Source organism: Cervus elaphus, chromosome 2 (assembly GCF_910594005.1).
Source record: "Cervus elaphus chromosome 2, mCerEla1.1, whole genome shotgun sequence".
Classification (NCBI taxonomy): domain Eukaryota; kingdom Metazoa; phylum Chordata; class Mammalia; order Artiodactyla; family Cervidae; genus Cervus; species Cervus elaphus.
The window spans coordinates 39,677,967-39,699,444 of record NC_057816.1 but is presented as its reverse complement, the minus strand read 5'-3'; the positions used below and the strand labels follow the sequence as shown (position 1 = coordinate 39,699,444).

The window sequence follows — 21,478 nt, the reverse complement described above, 5'->3', positions numbered from 1 at the left end:
TTGTATGTCAATTATGTCTTTTTTAAAAAGTTTTTTAGCTGAAATATAGTTTACAATGTTTCAGGTATACAGTGAATGATTCAGTCATACATATAAATACATATATGCTCTTTTTCAGATGCTTTTCTACTATAGTTTATTACAAGATATTGAATATGACTCCTTGTGCTCTGCCGTAGGTCTTCATTGTCTGTCTGTCTTATATGTAGTAGTGTGTGTCTGTTAATCCAGAATTCCTAATTTATCCTCCCCTTCTTCCCTCTTTGGTAACCATAAGTTTGTTTTTTATGTCTGTGAGTCTATTTCTGTTTTGTAATTAAGTTCATTTGTATCATTTTTTTGGATTCCACATAGAAGTGATATCATATGATATTTGTCTTTCTGTTTCTGACTTGACTTCGTATGATAATAATGATACTATCAATTTTGTCGTTATGAAAAAAGAAACCAAAATGTAAATACATGATTAAAACTTTGTCTTTTGCCTTAAAATATGAGTACATAGGAGTTTCTGTGTGCAAAGAGGGAAACAAATAAAAACTGTTTTTGTCAGCTGTGGTGAATGTGACTTCTATGTAACTCGCCATAGAAAGGGTGGAGGGTCAGAGGAGAGGTAAGTCTTGCAGTTGGGTATACTCAGCAAGGACATGCAGGAGGGTCCATGGTGCTTTGCTTCTGCCAGCAATGATGTGAATTGGTTCAAGTACAGTAAAAGGGATTTGGTTTATACTAAACAAAGTGAATCTATTTGGATTGAAATTTGAGGGATTTTAGTTATACCTATTGATGAAACAGACTTTAATTTAGTGTAATATATATTGACAGAATATATTTGAGTAATATACATATATATATTGAATAATAAACTTGAAAAAAGAGTACAGTGTTTAATTTCCATATATTTGTGGTTTTCCTATTTTTCTTCTACTATTTATTTCTAGTTTCATTTCATTGTAGCTAGAGGAGATACTTTGTATAATTTCAGTCTTCTTAATGGTGTAAAAACTTGTTTTGTAGTTTAACACGTTATCTGTCTTGAGAATGGTTTTATATTTTGATTCTCTTCTCATTTTCCTTTGTGTAAATTATATAGGTATTTTCTTTGTGATTACCACTGCAATGACACGAAACATCTTAAAATTATAACAGTATATTTTAAACTGATACTGACTTCAGTTTCCTGTAAAATCTCTCCTCCTTTATATCTCTGCCTTTCTCATTACAGGCGCACCTTGGAGATTGTGACTTTGGTTCCAGACCACCTTAATAAAGCAAATATCACAGTAAAGCAAATCATACAAATTGTTTGGTTTACCAGTGCATATTAAAGTTACATTTACACTGTATATAGTCTATTAAGTGTGTGATAGTATTATGTCTTTAAAAACAATGTACATGCCTTAAAAATACCTTATTGCTGAAAAATTCTAACCATCATCTGAGTCTTCAGTGAATTATAATCTTTTTCAGGTGAAGGGTTTGAAATATTGCAAGAATCACTAAACTGTGACAGAAAGACATGAAGAGAGTAAATACTGTTGGAAAAATGGTGTCTGACTGGGTTGCTACAAATCTTCAATTTGTACAAAACAAAGTATCTACAAAGCACAATAAAGCAATAAAATGAGGTATGCTTATATATGTTATTGACGATGCAGTTAATTCTTTTATATTGCATACCATTAACATAAATTTACGACAGTTTTTATGCTTTTGTATCTTCAATTTTATATTAGATTGTAAAGTGATTTACACATATACATTATCACACTACAGAATACTTACCTTTACCAGGGAGTTTTATACTTTTGTCTGGTTTTGTGTTGTTGCTTATAGTCCTTTTGCTTTAACTGGAAGGATTCCCTTCAGCATTTTCTAGGGCAGGTCTAGTGGTAAGGAACGCCCCCAACTTTGGTTTTTGTAGGAAATCATTTCTCCTTTGTTTTTTGAAGAACAGTTTTCCAAGTTATTGTATTCTTGGTTGGCAATTTTTCCTTTCAGTACTTTAAGTACATCATCTTACTCCTTTCCAGCCTACAGAGTTTTCACTGAGAAATCTGCTTAGAATCTACTAGTAGCTCCTTTGTACATAACAATTTGCTTTTCCCTGGCTGCTTTTAAGATCCTTTGCCTGTGACTTTTGACAATTTGATTGTAGTGTCTGTAGATTTGCAAACTGGCCACCACACAAGGAGGGCAAGGAGAGACTGACAAATAAAGCAGACCACTTCATCTTGGTGGGTGGCAGTTTTATTAAGCAAGGGAATTTACATACAGGGCTTATCTTGGGCAGCTGCAAGGTGAGTAGATCTCCACACCACCTGTCAGAATCTCTAAGTTTACAGAGTGGCCTTAACTGGGTTCAGTCGTATATGCTATCTGGATGGTCTCAACAACATTGCTGTCTCAAGGCTGTGTCCTTGAAAACGGTTCCTACCATTTTCAAGGGCAGAACGTGCATTCTAAGGACAGAGGGTGGACAAGAAGCCGTTTTGCCCTGATCCAACTCTCTGGTCAACCAGTGGTCATGTCTGCTTGATTTTCTCTTTTAGCAACATCTCTCATTGCAAATCCCTTTAGAGTTTTGCTAACTGGAGTTTATCGAATATCTTGAATTTGTATGTCCACTTCTCTCCTCAGATTTGGTAATATTTTGACCATTATTTATTCTTTCTTTCTTCTCCTGCTGGGATTCACATGATGCATATATGGTTCGATTTGATGATGACCCCAGAGTGCTTTAGGCTGTCTTCATTTTTCATCATTCATTTTTTTCCTTTTCTCCTCTGCAAAAAACAAACAAACAAACAAAAAAACCAAACAACTTTTGCAGTCAAATGCTCTACCCCTGAGCTATACCCACCCCCCAAAAAGACGTTAGAAAGTTATGTCTTCAAGTTCACTTGATTAGTTCTTCTGATTTCTTGCCTTTGCTTTTGAGTCCATTTATTGAACTTTTCAATCTAGATATTTACAACACTCTTAAGTTCTAGAATTTCTGTTTGGTTCTTCTTCATCGTTTCCTTCCTTTATTGATTTTCTCATTTTGTTCATTGCATAATTTCCTGATTTCAGTTAGGTGTCTGTGTTCTCTTTTAGTGCATTGAGTATCCTTGTAACAATTTTTATTTTTTTTGGTAATTAATAAATTTCTGTTTGTTTCATTAGGGTTAGTTTCTGGAGTTTTAATTTGTTCCTTTAAATGTGCCTTTTTTCTTGTTTCTTTGTATGACTTGTTACTTTTCGTTGGGACTTTAGCATTTGAAGAATCAGGCATCACTCCCGGATTTTTCAATCTGCAATTGTATAGGGAGAACTTTTTCCACTTAGCCTGGCTAGTGATTCTGGAGGCCACTCAAATATTTTCTGGGAACACATACTCTCTGTGCTTTAAGAGGTTTGCTAATTCTTCTTGAAAGCTCCTGCTGGAGGGTCTGTTTGATACTGTGGCCTCTTTGGTGCTGTAATAAGCTGGGTTTTGGATCTCTACCTAGTCTGTCTGGTAATGGAGACTGGTGAACACTGATGGTTGGGTTCTTAGATATCCCCAATCTGGCCCCTTCACTTCTGTCGGTACTTGGATTCAAGTGAGATGGAGAATGGTCCCTCAGGCAGCCCCCTTAAAAGTCAGAGTGATGGACATAAATTCTACTTGTTTCCCTCACCACGGAGAGTATGCGAATAGAGGTTTTCCTCCTAATGGTACCACACTGTGTGGGCAGTAAGGGTTCTGGCAAGAGAAAGTGCAGTGAATTTTCCTGCCAACTTTGAGACAGTTGGCTTAGTGTTCACCTGGGGTGCAGGATCTTTTTTAAAAAACTCATTTTATTCACATGTAGTTAATTTATATATATATATATACATATATGTTGTTGTACAATTGCTAAGTCATGTCTGACTCTGCGACCCTATGGACTGCAGCACGCCAGGCTTCCCTTTCCTTCACTTTCTCCCAGGGTTTGCTCAAACTCACGTTCATTGAGTCAGTGATGCCATCCAACCATCTGACTCTTTTCCAATGAGTCAGCTCTTTGCATCAGGTGGCCAAAGTATTGGAGCTTTAGCTTTAGCATCAATCCTTCTAATGAATACTTAGGGTTGATTTCCTTTAGAATTGACTGGTTTGATCTTTTTGCAGTCCAAGGGACTCTCAAGAGTCTTATCCAATACCACAATTCGAAAGCATCAATTCTTCAGTGCTCAGCCTTCTTTGTGGTCCAACTCTCAGATGTGTACCTGACTACTTGAAAAATCATAGCTTTGACTATAAAGAATGTTTATCAGCAAAGTGATGTCTCTGCTTTTTAATACACTGTCTAGGTTTGTCATAGCCTTCCTTCTAAGGAGCAAGCATCTTTTGATTTCATGGCTGCAGTGAGGAGTCCAAAAAAATAAACCCTGTCACCATTTCCACTTTTCCCGCATCTATTTGCCATGAAGCGTTAGGACCAGATGCCGTGATCTTAGTTTTTTGACTGTTGAGTTTAAGCAGACTTTTTCACTCTACTCTTTCACCCTCATCAAGAAGCTCTTTAGTTCTTTACTTTTTGCCATTAGAGTGGTATCATCTGCATATCTGAGGTTATTGACATTTCTCCCAGCAATCTTGATTCCAGCTTGTGCTTCATCCAGCCCAGCATTTCGCATGATGTACTCTGCATAGAAGTTAAATAAGCAGGGTGACAATATACAGCCTTGATGTACTCCTTTCCCGATTTTGAATCAGTCTTTTGTTCTATGTCCAGTTCTAACTGTTGCTTCTTGACCTGCATACAGTTTTCTTAGGAGACAGGTAAGGTGGTCTGGTATTGCCATCTCTTTATGAATTTTCCACAGTTTGTTGTGATCCACACAAAGTCTTTAGTGTAGGCAATGAAGCAGAAGTAGATGTTTTCCTGGAATCCCTTTCTTTCCCTGTGATGCAGTGAATGTTGGATATTTGACTCTGCTTCCTCGGCCTCTTCTAAAGCCAGTTTTTGCATCCAGAAGCTCTTGGTTCACCTGCTGTTGGAGCCTGGCTTGAAGGATTTTGAGCATTACCTTGCTACCATGTGAAATGAGTGCAATTGCTTGGTGGTTTGAACATTCTTTGACATTTGCTTCTTTGGGATTAGAGTGAAAACTGACCTTTTCCAGTCCTGTGGTCACTGCTAAGTTTTCCAAATTTGCTGGCATATTGAATGTAGCACTTTAACAGAATCATCTTTTAGGATTTGAAATAACTCAGCTAGAATTCCATCACCTCCTGTAGCTTTTTGGTAGTAATGCTTCCTAAGGCCCACTTCACTTCACACTCCAGGAAGTCTGGCTGTAGGTGAGTAACCACAGTGTTGTGCTTATCCAGGTCATTAGAACCTTTTTTGTGTAGTTCTTCTGTGCATTCTTGCCACCTCTTCTTAACCTCTTCTGCTTCTGTTAGGTCCCTACCATTTCTGTCCTTTATCATGCCCATCCTTGTCTGAAATGGTCCCTTGGTATCTCTCATTTTCTTGAAGATATCTGTAGTCTTTCCCATCCTATTGTTTTCCTCTATTTCTTTGCATTGTTCACTTAAGAAGGCTTTCTTATCTCTCCTTGCTATTCTCTGGAACTCCACATTCAGTTGGGTATATCTTTCCATTTCTCCTTTGCCTTTTGCTTCTCTTTTTTTCTCAGCTATTAGTAAAGCCTCCTTAGACAACCACTTTGCTTTCTAAATTCATTTTCATCTTCTTTCCCATTATGATTTATCACAGGATATTGAATACAGTTTCCTGTGCTCTTCTGTAGGACCATGTTGTTTATCCATTCTGTATTTAATAGGTTACATCTGCTAATCCCAAACTCTCAGTTTATCCCTCCCCAAACCCCAGATCCTTGGCACCCACCAGTTTATTGTCTGTCTGTGAGTATGTTTCATAGATAAGTTCATTTGTGTCATTTTAAATTCCACGTATAAGTGACATCATATATTTGTCTTTGTCTGACTTACTTCACTTAATTTGATAATCTCTAGGTCCATCCATGTTGCTGCAATGGCATTATTTCATTCTTTTTATGGCTGAGTAGTAGTCTATTGTATATATGTACCACATCTTCTTTACCCATTCATCTGTCAATGGACATTTAGGTTGTTTAATTAATCCTTACAATACCCTCAAGACATAAATATTCCTCCCATTTTACAGATGAATGATGGGAAAATCAAACAGGTTTAGTCATTTTACAAGTCCTTTCAGGTGGAATTCAAATGTTGAGACACTAGGTGTTGGGTCCAAATCCTTCTCTCCTCAGGAAGGAACTGGGATTTTCAAGTTTCCCCCGACAGTGTGTCATTCATTTGGCAGTGGGGCTTATGGCAAGACTGTTTCTCAGCCTTTCCTACATATTTTGGTGTGTACATTTTCTTGTTTGCCTAATATGTAGGAGTTGCTCAGCTAGTTTTCTAGATTTCTTTTTTCAAAATTTTTGTCTGTAGCTGCTTTGCAATGTTGTGTTTCTGCTCATGAATCAGGTATATGTATACATATATCCCCTCTTTTTTAGATTTCCTTCCCACTTAGGTTACTGCAGAGCATTGAGTAGAGTTCTCTGTGCTGTAGAGCAGGTTCTCATTCGTTATCTGTTTTATACATAATAGTGTATATATGTCAGTCCCAATCTCCCAACTCATCTCACCCTCTCTTTCTGCCTCGGTATCCATACGTTTGTTCTCTACATCTTTGTCACTGTTTCTGCTTGGCAGGTAAGTTCATGTCTACCATGTTTCTAGATTCCTCATATAAGCACTAATAAATGATATTTGTTTTTCTAACTTACTTCACTGTGTGTGACAGTCTAGGTCTATCCAGGTTCTCCGCAAACTGCACAGTTTCTTTTTGTGACGAATACCCCATGTGTCTGTGTGCAGCATCGCCTTTACCCCTTCCTCTGTTGATGGACATCTTGGTTTCTTCCATGTCCTGGCTATTGTGAATTGTACTGCAGTGCATATTGGGGTGCATGTATCTTCTTGAATTATGGTTTTCTCTGGGTATATGCCCAGAGTGGGATTGCTGGGTCATACGCTAGTTCTAGTTTTATGAGAACAGTTCCATACTGTTCTCCATAGTGGGTGTACCAATTTACCTTCCCACTAACAGTGTATGAGGGTTCTCTTTTCTTCACACCCTCTACAGCATTTATTTTTGTAGATTTTTGGATAATGGCTGTTCAGACTGGTGTGAGCTGATACCTCACTGTAGTTTTGATTTGCATTTCTGTAATAATGAGTGACGTTGAACATGTTTTCATGTGTTTATTGGCCACTAGATTTCTTTCAGAGGGGTTTTCTCTGTAGCTGTAGATTCAGTGTGTTTATGGGGGGAGAAGAGTTTAGGGGCCCGTTGTGTCACCATTTTGATCTAGAAATCATCGAATCTGTGGTTTTATAGATTTTACCAAATTTGGAAACTTTTGGCCATTACTATTTCAAACATTGTTTTTTATCGCTTCCTTGGCTTCAATTATAGCTTAGAAATTAAAAAGCTCAATAGTTTATACATGCCAATATAATTGTTCAAAAGCAGGAAGAAAATCAGTATTATACAATAAATACCCTGCAAGCAATACCATGCGATACAGTAAACACAAAATAGGATAATCACGTGGCTGATAAGGCAGTTGGAGGAAATGGAGCAGAAAAATCCAAGAGAGAAGGTAAGAGGTTATAGTTGGGACCACATCTTAGTCATCGTTATATGACTCAGAGAAAATATCAGGGAAAACAGGCACATGTAAACACATTTATTGAGCACCTTCTATAGGCCAGGTATGGTGTGGTTCCATTTTTATAACCTTACTGCAAAGCAGTCAGAAAGTTTAGGTAAATTGCCCAACATATGGTATATAATGTTTTTCATATACTACATCTTAATATTAGCCAAGTGAATGTGTATTCAAATGAAAGTTATAAATTTTCTTTGCTGTGCTTCTTTCAATATGTCCTAGAAAAATGGTGAACTGAGACCTACAGGCTAGGGAAAGGACTGTATTATAGTTGGTGTGTGGTGATGGCGGTAGCAACACCAGTAATGACAGTAACATCCTGTGAGCTGGCCACAATCTTGATTTACATATATTAACTCATTTAGTCCCGACAACACTGAGGTAAGTAGTCTTTACTTCTCATTTTACAGATGAGGAAACTGAGGTGCAGAGTTTATTCAAAAATAGTTTATTCAAAGTCATCCCATTGGTGCATAGTAAAGCCAGGATCTGAACTTTGAGAACGGAGCTCCATCTAGAGACTTGCTGCCTTTCTTCACTGTGCTTCACCTACTTTTACCTTCGGGCTCAGGCTAAGATCGAGATTTCTCTAATTCCCCTTTATGGCCTTACAGCCACTTTGACAAGTACTGCTTTCCAAAGCCAAAGGAAAATATTGGTACACTTCCCTACCTTTCCTATTGCATAAAAGGCAAATTGAAGTCATGGAGTAAGGGACAAATATCTTCTGTTTTCAGTTGGCAAGGGAAGTGAACACATAAGTCAATCTTGCTATTTCTCAGATTACTATCTCAGCATATGAAGCAGCAAAATACCCAGAATTTATAGAGAATTTATTTGATTTATAAATCAAATGAGTCAAGGGCATGAACAGAAAATTCACAAAAGAAAAGAAAGAGGCCAGTACCTTTATTTCATAATCAAACTTGGCAAGATTTTTCTGTTTTCCTCAAGATTGGAAAACAGATTGATGTAGCTGAAACTGGAGAGGGACAGTCAGGATGTGAGAGGGGTGTGAGACAGTGAAAAGGTGGTGGGATTGATGGATCATAGCTTCTGGTAAAGCCGAAGTAATGTGGTGTGAGAAGGAAAAAATGGGAAGGACAGGAGGCAGTGACCAGAATATGGAGTTTTATAACTGAGAATGTGAAGAATTTGAGTTTATTGATAAGGTCTAGAGAAATGTAATTTGATAAAAATACGTGCCATGTTATGTAGTACTTCCCAGGTGGCACTACTGGTAAAGACCCCGCCTGCCAATGCAGGAGACTTAAGAGATATGGCTTTGATCCCTGGGTCGGGAAGATCCCTTGGAGGAAGGCATGGCCACCCACTCCAGTATTCTTGCCTGAAGAATCCCATGGACAGAGGAGCTTGGCGGGCTACAATCCATGGGGTTGCAAAGAGTCAGACATGACTGAAGTGATCTAGCATGCACATGTGTATACAACTTAGAATTTCCTAGTAGCCAGATTAAAAAAAGCAGATAAAATCAGTTTTAATGTATTTTATTTATTTAACCCAGTATATCCAAAGAGTAACATTTCAACATGAATCAAGATTGAGGTATCTTACATTCTTTTACATAGTAAATTTTTAAAACCTAATGCATATTTTACAACATATCTCAATTTAGACCAGTCACATTTCAAATGCTCAGCAGCTACAAAGACTAATGACTATTATATATTGGATGGCACAGGTCTAGAGTATGACCATGGGAATAAGTGGTATGATAGACCAAGGTGTTGAAAGGGTCACCTATGTGAATACTGGAATCACTAAGAATGTTTTTTAGTCACTAAAAAAGAAGGTATTAGACCTATACGAAATGAGTTGTAAAGATCTCCAAGATATACAGTGAAGGGAAAATTAATTTCCAGTATAATATGTATGGATAATACCATTTACTAAAAAATATGTAAATTACAAAAGACGGCTATAAGGAAAGAGACTGCTAACTTAGTAGTTACCTCTGAAGAACAGAGTAGAAATAGGGTGGAGTGGGTGTGGAAGGGGACTTTCTTGTCTTACTTTTTATTTTTCTGGATCATTTGAATATCTCACAATGAGGTTTTCATGTACTTGTTGCTTATTAATTTTTAAGAGTTAATAGTAATACCATTGATCTAGTTATCTACTTGACTTGGTTCCCTGTCTCCCTCCTTTCACCTGCCTTTTCCTGTTTCAAGCATCATGAATTATTCTGAGAATAGAGCTGAATGACTTACTGCCTTTTTTTTTTTTTTTTTAATTAGCAGGAGTGTATGTGTTCCAGATTGTTATATTTGATGCTATAAAGCGCCTTGTTAAGATTTCCATTTCTGCTCTAGGTTGCTTGGGGCCTCAGATGACCAAATCCTTAAATCTCCAGATGAACATGATTAAGACAGAGAATAAGCTATGAGATTCCATTGCATGTCTTGTTGTTTTCATCAGTGTTCATTTCTGGCACTAGGTTTCCTTAATTAATGTGTAGCTCAGGAGTGCTGTAGCAGACTTAGAAGCACGCTGTGACCTCCTTCTTTAGATTAATTTTCTTGAGGGCAAGGACTGAATCTTTGTCTGGTACCTGTATTTATTAATAGCAAATAGGTACTCAATAAATGTTCTTTCTTTCAAAAATATTTATTTGGCTGTGCTGGGGCTTAGTTGCAGCATATAGGATCTTTAATCTTCATTGGGGCAAGTGGGATCTCTAGTTGTGGCATGTGAACTCTTTAAGTTCCAGCATGTGGGATCTAGTTCCCTGACCAGGGATCAAACCCAGGCTCTTTGCACTGGGAGCATGGAGTCTTAAAAGTCCCTAGACCATCAGGAAAGTCCCAATAAATGTTCTTTAAATAGCATAGTGAAGATAATTTGTTAATGATTAAAAGCTACTAAGTATACTGAATTAGAGTTTAGAGGAATGGGTTGTTATTTCTATATTGATTTCTTGTGAACTTTCAATTTTCCCTTCAAAATTTAGGAAAATGTCACATTTCCCCATAGCTTTCCCTCTGCACAAGTATTTAACAGCTACATCCTCAGTATGCTCACAGAATTACACGTATACTTCTCAAACCCTCTCATGCTATGTGTTCACATTTCTAATTGTGAGTTTCTTCTGGGTAAGGACCATTTCTTATTAAAAGTAACACAATGTCTGAGACCTAGCAGGTGCTCAGTAAATGTTTATGAATGAATAAATATATAAATGTATAGATTAGACCTTGGGGCTTCAAGCCCATTTCCACATATAATAACGAAAGAGAGACAAAACCTACATTTATTTACTGAATATTTATTGAACACCTGCTGTTTACTGGGCAAAAGGAAAAGAGACAAACTGTCTATCCAGAACTATTTTTTAACTCTTTCAGCAATGCCTGAGTCCTTATAAAAAAGTTCATTCAGCTGATTTAGTGTCCATTCATTCTTTGGTTAATCTTCATGTACAGTTTTCTCAAGTGTACTTTCAAATATTGCATAGTGCTGCAGACCATGAAATAATCCAAAGGTTGTCTGAAGGATGAGAGGGATCACCATTGCTTTTATCTCTGAATGACAAAGCAGTAGCGAATAAAGTAAAACCCTTCCTTTTGGTGGCAGGGGAACAGTGTGATACCTAAAAAGGAAAAAGAGTTAAGGACTTCGTCTGGATGTAAATTCTATGGAACATTTGTTGATTTCCCCTAAACTGATCATTTCTGTTCTAGATTTTCCATGTAGAAAGCAAAAAGGGTTAAAATTAGCTATTTGAAATATGAAACCATATTTTAATTAAAATGTCATTGGCAGCTAAAGAATAAGGAGAATTTACTAACATTAAAAAAAAAAAAAAAAAGGAAAAAAAAATAACACATAAAAAAAAAAGGAAGTAAGTAAGTAGGGAAGGGAGGAGATGGGAGAGAAGGAACAAGAACATGGACTTACTTGAATGCTAGACGTCCATTTTTAGAAAAAGCCAAAGCAGTGGGATATAAAACACCACATGCTATGCCAATCAGTGAGCTTCTAAGAACACAATTTTCCTGGCTTATATTACCTGGAAAACAAAAGTAAATTTGACTATTAAGAGTCTTGGGTTCTTATATTGTACTTATTTGCATTGTCCTCAACCACAGTGAAATAGTTGAAAGAATGCTAGAAATTCAGTGTATGGCACAACATACTGAATGTATTAAATTTTTTAAATGTTTTTATTACACTTTATATAAGGATAAGTTTACCTCTTACTTATACAGCTGGTGCAGAAGCAATTTCATAATGAAGAATATTAAACTAGCAGACCAGATACCTGGATTCCAGATTAGTACATTTATATTGTCTATATGTCAGTCATGTGCTAGGGATACAGTGTAACACAAGAGACCCAACCACTGATCTTCAGGTCAAGTCTACTAAGAAAGAAATGCATTAGACAAATATGTAAACACATATCTTAAACGTGCACATGCTCTGAAGGTAAAATGAATAGAGAATGTATGGAGAAACTTAACCTAACCTGAGGGAATCAGAGAATTCCCTGGAGATGAGGCATTTAAGCAGGTACCTGATGAACAGGGATCACGGGTTCCATCAATTACTAGCTATGAAACTTCAAGCACAGGGAGGAAGTAGGAAATAACATAATATACCAGGAAGCCCATAATATACCGGATCCCATTCCAGGCATTCAGCATACACTATCTTCATTTTTAGAACAATCCTGAGGTAAGTACTGTTAGTCCTAATTCATAGATATAAAACAACTGAGTATCTTAAAACAAGCAAGTCTCTTCAATGACTTGCCCAGAGTCACAAAACTTAAGTGAAATATGTAGTATACCAAAGCCTGCTTTTTTTCTAGTATACTATGTTGCTTCTTAGTGTACCTGAACATGTCTCAGCTTATATCTTACTTGTTAAAAAAAAAAAGCCACAATACTATTTTCCCTGTCTGATTAGGAAGACTGTTGTGGGGTTTAAACAGGACAATATATGTGAAGGTACTTTTGTAAAGTAATATATACATGCAATGGATTATTATCAGCAGTAGCAACAATATATGTGAAGGTACTTTTGTAAAGTAATATACACATGCAATGGATTATTATCAGCAGTAGCAACAGTATATGTTAGATATAAACACATGATATGCTAATGAATTTAAAATTACCTGAACACAAAGCATCTGTTACAAGAAGCTTGTAAGAAACTATGGTAGACAAAAATGGAAGTGCAGTCAGTGATGCATATGTCTTCAAAACATCATGTGTGACCTTGAAGCGATGTCTGAAAATGAAATTTGTAAACATTCCAGAGAAAGCAGCTGTTGTTCCAAAAGTCAGTGTTCCATATATATTTAAAGTCCTAATTCGAAAAACAGAGTGAAAGTTAAGTTCAACATAATACTCTTCTAACAGATATATCCTTTCTTGTGTAGTCATTCGTATGTAATATGTATGTAATGATATGTAATAATATTTACGCAACATCACATTTTTCTTAAGCATTTACTCTGTGAAAGGTATTTTCTTTATGCTAAGGATGAAGCAGTGAATAAAGCCAGGAAAAAAAGAAAAAAATTCCACCCCTCATGGAAATTGCATTCTAATGAGAGGATAATATAATTCTGAGACTAGAGTGGTTCTAAGATGGAGCTCTTTTAAAGAGAAAATAAATTTTGGCCAAAAATAAGTATGAGCTATGTTCCAATGTAGCCAAATTTTATGAGCTAGCTAAATCCAAGAATACTGTTCTTTCTACTATAAGAATTAATTTGCTTAAGGTCATCTGAAAAAAGTTGTTGACTTTTGGTTAGGCCTTCTAGAAAATAACTATTTCTTAAGTAGTAGAGATACATTTAAAGTATTTCCAAAACTTCAAAGAAATTTGAAAGATCTAGTTTTGCTTATTCTGACTCATACCTAAATCCAGAAATGTTGAACAATTCAGATTAACATCAACTGATTTTATTCTTGAGCTCTATTAATCTAAAAGTCAGAATGGTAATGGGAAACTATAAGTACATCATGGAATCCTGTATTCCTTTTTGCTGAGCTCAGCAGTGTGGCTGAGGTAAGAAATTCTAAACTGAATTTAATTATAATCGATAATCAGTTAATATAAGTAGTCCTCAAAATGGTGTTCTCTTGATTACCTTTAATTACAATTGCTTATTGCACAGATAACATTTCAACAATTTTAGAAATAAAGGAATTTCAAGAAACAAAAGAAATTATCCAGTTTCAGTATTCTAACAAACCTCTATTTTCATTTGCTCATGTTTCCCTCCAGTTCTTTTTTTAAAAAAAAAAGCTTTCTTCGTAACCAACTCAATATAGTTAATAGGCTCTTAGATACCTAGAAGCCATGGCAATACTTAAGATCTACAAATAAAGTTACTGACTTTCAGTCTGGGTGTGTCTCTTACTTTTCTTTTCTAAGGCATTCAGTTTTTTTTTCTATGATTTCAATGACCACTGGTTTTCTGAGTTTTGCATCTCCTAGAGAAGGCCTGGACTGACCATGCGTGTATGCTGGTATCTTGATGTCCTGGAAAACACAAAATTCAGAACCATAATAGCTATGATGTTAATATTAAATCTTATAAATTCTACAGATTCAGGTTAAAAAACATTTAGACCCTAGTAGAGTATCAAGTACTGTCATCTGCTTTCACATCCTGTGTTAATGATTCGTTCATTGTTTAGTGGGCTCTTTATCTGTTAGACAATGGCTTTTTGATTCACGTAATAACTTTGAGAAATTGGTAGGAAAATGGTCATCTCTACTTTATGGGTGAGATAAACAAGGTGCAGAGAGGTTGACTTGGCTTAGGACTTGATGTAGAAGGATTAAGTTACTCAGGTATGTTTGTTTTCCTTACCGTTTTCCCTGAAGGTAGGCCCGTTGTAGTTCTTCACACTGTAACTTTTTCAGAGCTGAAAGTAAACAGCAGCTACCTGTTGACAACTATTTTTATCCTCTGTCTCATGAAAGCCCGAGTTTTGGAGATTATGCTGGGTTTGCTGGAGAGGTAGAAGCAGGAATTTCCTTGGAGACCAGCGAGAGAGAACATCAGGAGGAGGGACACCTTCCGGACTAGGAAGAGGCAGTGGATGGCTGCCTTGGATTATGTAAGTTATATATCTAGCTTGTGAGGAGCACCTGGGGCAGAAGTAGGGCCTTTGCTGGAAACTGCTCTATGGTAATATCAGGAGGCCTGGTCCTCAGGCACTAGACTCCAAGGTTGGAAAGTTCCTGTCTCCCAAGTGTGATACATAAATAGACAGTTGCTAATATCGAGGGACCATGAGGTTTGCCCAGTAGCATCTTAAGGTGAAAGTTACTCAGTCGTGTGGCTCAGTCATGTCTGACTCTCTGCGACCCCATGAACTATACAGTCCATGGAATTCTCCAGGCAAGAATACTGGAGTGGGTTGCCATGCCCTCCTCCAGGGGATCTTCCCAACCCAGGGATTGAACCCAGGTCTCTTGCATTGCAGGTGGATTCTTTACTGTCTGAGCCACCAGAGAAGCCCAAGAATACTGGAGTGGGTAGCCTGTCCCTTCTCCAGCAGACCTTCCCAACCTAGGAATTGAACCGGGGTCCCCTGCATTGCAGGCAGCTTCTTTACCAACTGAGCTATCAGGGAAGCCATCTTAACAGGAACCAGTGGTTAAATACAAAACAAAACTAGGCTTTCAGAAAGGATCCTTTCTAAATGTTTTGCTCTGGGTAAGACTCTCAGATTTTTGTGAAAAGTCTTAATAGTATTTGTTACATCATTTGGCATATTGGCATTATGGGATTCCAGATTAGCTAGTGAATAGATTACAAAAATCTATGTCCTTCACAATTTATATGAATCCCTATGATAACATTATTTGTGGTCAAGGGCAGACTCTTCTCAACTTTCAGGAGTCCTGGGCAAGAGAATCAGAGTGGATTAAACATAAAGGACATAGAAGAGACTTAGTAAGATTTTAAACCTTTCGTGTGCACAAGAATCACATGAGCAGTGTAATTGAAATGCAGTCTCTTGAGCTCCCTATTGAAATATTTAGGTTCAGCAGGAGTAAAGTCTAGAAATCTGCACCAGTGGTTCTGATGCTGGTAGTCAAATGGACACATGTTGAACATAACTGTAAAATTCCTAATCTAACTAATAAAAGGTTGATTCAAGCATTGTATCAACATCCTGAGGGCGACTGGATGAGATGGTTGGATGGCACCACTGATTCAATGGACATGAACTTGGGCAAACTGGGAGATGGTGAGGGACAGGGAGGCCTGGTGTGCTGCAGTCCATGGGGTGGCAGAGTCCGATATGACTTGACCACTGAACGACAACAATCAACATCGTGAAGGTGGGGGCTTTCTTGAATCTTTGCATGGTATTAAACAAAGAGTAATAATGGACCAGTTTCTTTCCCTATCAGTGAAGAACTATAATCAAGCCAGTTCTTTTTCTTTAAAATATCTGGGAAGACAGGAAAAAAAAAAGTAAAATATTTTATAAATTCCAATTTCTCACAAACTAGATGTAATCTTTTGCCTCTCTCTGACAACTAAATGGCAAATGGAAGAAACAAGATAGCAATATAGAAGGGCGATTCTATATCTAATCCATCTAATGTACATGAAGGCAGATGTCAGTAACATGATAATTAACCAGAAACTTGGGAAAATTTTTTGTTTCCCTGTCATCCAATCCACTGAAGTCCCTTATTACTCAAAGAAAACTTGCAGGCAATGCCATGTACCAACTTCCTATCTCGTCTACACCTTAGTATATAGTAAAGACAAACATCCAGAATTATGATCCTAAAATAGGACAGCAAATGTTTACTGCATACCTAATTTTCCTAAGGCACTGTTGTAAAAGCAGAGAAATACAACTTCCTGACAATTTTTACAAGTACTGAAATGTACAGATTTTGCTATAACTCACATTTCATCTAAAAAGTAACCAGTTCAAGGCCACTCAACTGGTCACCACGATTCAATTACACCAGTAATACTGAATCGGGCAGGTTTATAACTTTCAAAGTATCTTACGGTTTTGTAGTGCTTTTAAGTATATTAAAAGCTTGACTTTTAATGTCTATTAAAAGCTTGCTTCCCTGATAGCACTTGACTTTGAGAATTTTATTCATCAGTCATTCATCATTTACTCAAACATTCACCTGGTATCTGAAAGTCCCCCAGTTAAGCAAGATGTAGTCTTGTCCTCAGAACCTACAACTAGGGCAGAAGTCAGGATAGAATGGCAGGGGGTTTAAAGTACAAAGGCCCCGAGGCAAGAGAAAACAGGCTCCATCATTCAGGACTAAGTTTAGGTCTCCTACTTTCTCCCCACCTCTTTTCACAGCAACTGGGGATGTAAACGTGCCTTGCATGGAGGTGGGAACTGCCCTGCTTATAGACTTTGAGATCTCTTTTACGCGCATCCTTTCAGAAGAGTGCGCCGGCACATGAGGTAGCAGAACTCGCGGGCCTCAGCAAGCAGGGTTTCCGCCTACCTTAGGCACTTCCGCAGCTCCCACCGGCACCACACCGGCAACCCGCACGTCGTCTCCAGCCTCACGCCCGAGCGCCGCCATCTTGGCGACTCACGTGACTGGCGGTGGGCGGGGACGCAGGTCTCTCGGGTCCGGAAGGGTCGCGGGCTCACGCCCAGCGCCCCGGCCCAGTCAAAAGCCGCGCCCTCCGTCCTGGCTGTGATTGGGCGCGGTGTCTGGAGGCGCTCATTGGCCTCAGGGAGGGCTGGACGCCCGTGGGCCCGCCCCCCGCCGGGCCCTCATCCCCGGCTTCTGCTATTTGTGAGCCTGGCTCCTTCGTTCTCGCATCCCGAGGGAAACGTGGGCCGGTCCTCGCGCACGGATGTGGCTGCGCGTGTTTCTCCTCAGGGCACCTCCGTTAGCTGTGGCCGAGCTGCCCGCCCCCTTCACTTCTTCAGGGTGCTCTCCCCTCTGGCCCAGCCCGGGTGTTAAGGCGCCAGCTTCTCGGGCACCTCCTCCCTAGAGCCCCCGAAGCAGCCCCGAGTAGCCTCCTCCCCTCACAGCCGTCAGCGTGTCCTCTTCAGTCTCTAGTCCCCTCACATGCCATCCGTTCACCCCGCTTGGGAAGGGGCCCGAGAGAAATTTGCCCCTCACTCCCCCAGAAGAACCCCCCTTGCCAGCCGATGTTTCGGGGTGGGGGTGAGGGGGGCGCTGCGCGAAGGCCCGGTAGTGCCTCCCAGACCAGCAACCCCCGACCATCCCAGCTCCGCGTCTTAGAGAAGCCAGACTCGCGAGTTATATAATTTCTAGTGCTGCTGTTTCTCCTGCCTGAGGAAACACTCCATCGCGTGGAGGGGTGCGGGACGTTTCTGTGCTCATCTCTATAAGAACGGGGTGTGGGCAGAGGGGTGGCCAGCGGTAGCAGAGGGATTTCTGGTCTTTTCTGCGAAAGGAAGGTGGGTAGTTTGGAGAGAGACCGAGAGAAAAAAGGTGGATGTGGAAGCCACGCAGCCGAACTCTCTCCCATTTAGGAAACCGCGAACCGTTTGCCCAGCTTATGCTCACGTGCCTAATACTACTCCAGCGTCTGAGAAAACACCTTTGGGGGAAGGTCTGACTTGTCTCGAGCAGTCTCAGTGTTTTTCCTCGCCGGATAGGGAGCTGCCTGGATGCGAAGAGATGGCATGATTTGACTGACTCCAGTGTGAAGAAATCTTCGCCAACTCATCCTGCATCAAGTGCCCATTGAGTAGCTCTGTCACTTTAATGTCTCCATGCCAAGGGATTGCTTTCCTTCTTTTCAATCCTCTCGGTTAATACACGGGAGGATCAGAATCAGAGGGGCATTAAGGATCAAGCCTGAGGGGCTTGGAGAGCACAGAAGAAAAAAAAAAAAAATGAAAGTGACAGCAAGCTGGATCCTGTCTCACTGAGGGGGTGAGATCCGGAACTTCAGGTCCAGTAAATAGAAAAGGGCCTTTCAGTCTGGGTTCTGCCCCCAGAAAACTGTCCAAACTCACCCCACCTTTTTTAGAGACCATTAGAGAGGTTTTAAAAAGTATTTGGGGGGGAGGTAAGGGTTTTAAATTTTTCTCTAAAGAATTTGAGGGTCTTTATCACCAACCAGTTCATCTTTGATCATGTGTTGAGTAATGAGACAGCTGTGTAAATTTTTTTTGTGCCTTAATTGAGTTAGTGATTGCACTCCAAAGATATTGCTGCCTAAGGAGGAGTTTTAATAATGTTTTCTATGCTTACAATAATTTTCTTTTTAAACAGAGTAACTATTTTGGAAGCATTGAAAAACTTGAAAAACTCAAAAGCTATTTTTCTTTAAACTCCGTGGGCACTGTCAAAGTTTGTGGGAAAAAATACATCATTGTTTCTTTATTTGAAAGAGAAGACAGCCTGGATTTCAAACAGCCAAGGGGTTTGCAACAGTTACCTGGCCCTTGGCCTCCATCCAGCTGGATCAAGTTGAGACCTGAAAAGAGTTCTTGAATCCTGTGGCACTGGAAAGACCCAAGAATGCCAGTCAAGAAGAAAGGTGGGCTATGAGGTTTCCTGTGTATGTTTTTCCTTTTTCTTGGTTCTGGTATTTGCAGTTTAAATTATATTCCATTTGAGAGGAAAGTTTTGCTTGGGCTGTAGTTCTTATAATAATGTCTTTTCTGTGGTGCATCATTCAGTGAGACTGTTTTGCTAAAAGAGTGAAGTAGGGCTGCCCTATTTAATTATAGACATTTGTGGTTTCCAGATCAGGTGGTCTAAATCACCGTTTTGTAATCAGCGTAAATTTGATACCATAGATTTGGGAGTTTCTTTCCCCGTGTTTTCTTGGCTTGTTAAAGATAACTTTTACATGGTCTTTGAAAAAGAAACATGCACAGTGCAGCTCTTCTTTATGGCTTAAATATTTATCAAGTTAATTACATAGTTGTAAAAGATAACAAAGTTGCTTGCAGTGTACACAGTTGTAGGTTATCTTTTGATTAAGAATAGATTTTATGTTTGGATTTACTTTGGTGTAAGTCTTCCCTTTTGTGGCAGAGCACAACTTGCATTATCCAATAACAGTACTGGCAAATTCCCCAAATGAGGTAAACACTGGACTCCTCCCCAACCAGTTGATGAAGATCTGGTGAGTTGCTGAAGTATCGTACATACTCCTTGGGATTCTCTTCAGCCTATATCTACCCCAGGTGAACCTTATTTCTAAGGATTCTTGTGAACCTAGGTTTTTTGTTTGTTTTTTTTGACGTGGTATAGAAGACCAAATTGACTATAAAAGTTTTTTTTTTTTCTTTTTAAAGAGTTTTAAACTAAAATTTGTATCAACACTCTTGAACTCCACTGTAGTAGACTAGTGTAGATCCAAATGTTGACCGGTTCTGGGAGTTCTGCAGTCTGAAACTAAAGCTTAGGGTGAAGGTTAATCTGTATGTTTAATCATACCTGTGGATTTGGAAGTTGCATTGAGGAAACTTAGACTCAGATTCTTTATCCAACTGGTGTCTCTGGAGATGGGCAATGATGTATAATACCTCTGAAACGCCTAGACATCTAGTACACTGGGATTTTAAGACTGGGCTTGTTTCCACCTCCTGCTCTCTTCCAGAATTACTGAGAGAAGTAAACTCTCCACGAAGTTTTGGAGCTACTTCTGCCCAGACCTGACACCATTGGTTTATTTGGAACCAGGATGGTTTGGGGAATGTAGCCAGTAAATGTTATGTCTCTTTGACTTATTTGGCATGCAGGGTATTTTTATTCTTTCTACCATTTATTGTGCTATAGTTAGTGTCCCTTTTGAATTTGTTTTAAACTAGTAGTTGAATTAAAACACTGTGTGTGTGTGTGTGTGTGTGTGTGTGTGTGTGTGTGTGTGTGTGTGTGTGTGTGTGTGTGTGTGTGTGTGTGTGTGTGTGTGTGTGTGTGTGTGTGTGTGTGTGTGTGTGTGTGTGTGTGATGAAAAGGTATCTGGGAAGAGAGATGAGGAAGGGCATTGATGTTCCAGGTAAAACCTAACTAATCAGGGTGAACTTAAGGTTTCTAAACTCAGCAGACTGAGTTTGTTAAAAGTTCCTGCCTTTAAAGGAGGTTATAAAAATTGCTGATACATTATTGAAAACCATACTTTAGGAGAAATAATTTATTTCCTTCCTCCTTTTCTTTCCTCCCTTTCTCTTCTCTTAAAACTGTTAGTGCTAAGATATATATTTTAAAATATTATAGACCACTAACCAAACAAGTTATGACATGTATCTTATATTTTTAATTAGCTAAGCTTACTGTCTGTACTGTTCTATAACATACGTAAAACAAATACTTGAAAGTATAACCTAGATTTATTCTGCAGGGAGCACAGTCCTCTGTCAATTTTAAGCAATAACTTTAAGCAATAACTATCCTCACAGAACCATATGTTTATACATTGTTGAATATATTCTTACTACAATAAGAAAATTTCATAAGACAGATTTCTCACTTGTTAAATATTTTGTATGTTATTGTGAAAGTAGAGAGTGGTTTCTCTGATTGGTAATGTGAACCATGGTGGGAAGTGGGAACGGGTGTGACATCTCACTAAGTACATTTTTCTTTTCTTTTTTTTGCCGTTCCCTGACCAGGGATTGGACCCATGCCCCTGCAGTAGAAGCATTCTTAACTCCTGGACCATTCTTGACTGTTCTTAGATAAGCCAAAGCTACTGTATCTCAAACCCCTATATTCACTGCTGGTTTGTTTTATGACATTA

General features: G+C 38.7%; 2 protein-coding genes across 14 annotated transcripts in view; one reads left to right on the top strand and one right to left on the bottom strand.

The window, feature by feature from the left end:
• Positions 1 to 9,238: 9,238 nt before the first annotated feature.
• Positions 9,239 to 17,422, bottom strand: TMEM126B (transmembrane protein 126B). Its single transcript, XM_043919227.1, has 5 exons — positions 17,242 to 17,422; positions 14,147 to 14,268; positions 12,890 to 13,083; positions 11,665 to 11,776; positions 9,239 to 11,356 (listed from the first exon to the last, which is right to left on the bottom strand). The coding sequence occupies exons 1-5, from the start codon at positions 17,320 to 17,322 to the stop codon at positions 11,173 to 11,175; spliced, it is 693 nt and encodes a 230-aa protein (XP_043775162.1). The 5' UTR covers positions 17,323 to 17,422; the 3' UTR covers positions 9,239 to 11,172.
• DLG2 (discs large MAGUK scaffold protein 2) overlaps positions 14,284 to 21,478 on the top strand; it is a 2,231,561-nt gene continuing 2,224,366 nt past the window's right edge. For 10 of the 13 annotated variants that reach the window (XM_043918886.1, XM_043918941.1, XM_043918927.1 and 7 more), the window contains exon 1: positions 18,504 to 19,267. In XM_043918886.1, coding sequence (XP_043774821.1) covers positions 19,249 to 19,267 — 19 coding nt within the window. In that variant the 5' untranslated portion in view covers positions 18,504 to 19,248. Of the gene's footprint in view, positions 14,853 to 18,503; positions 19,268 to 21,478 lie in introns of those variants that run through there. The other 3 variants (XM_043918879.1, XM_043918871.1, XM_043918860.1) reach the window with 3 other exon arrangements.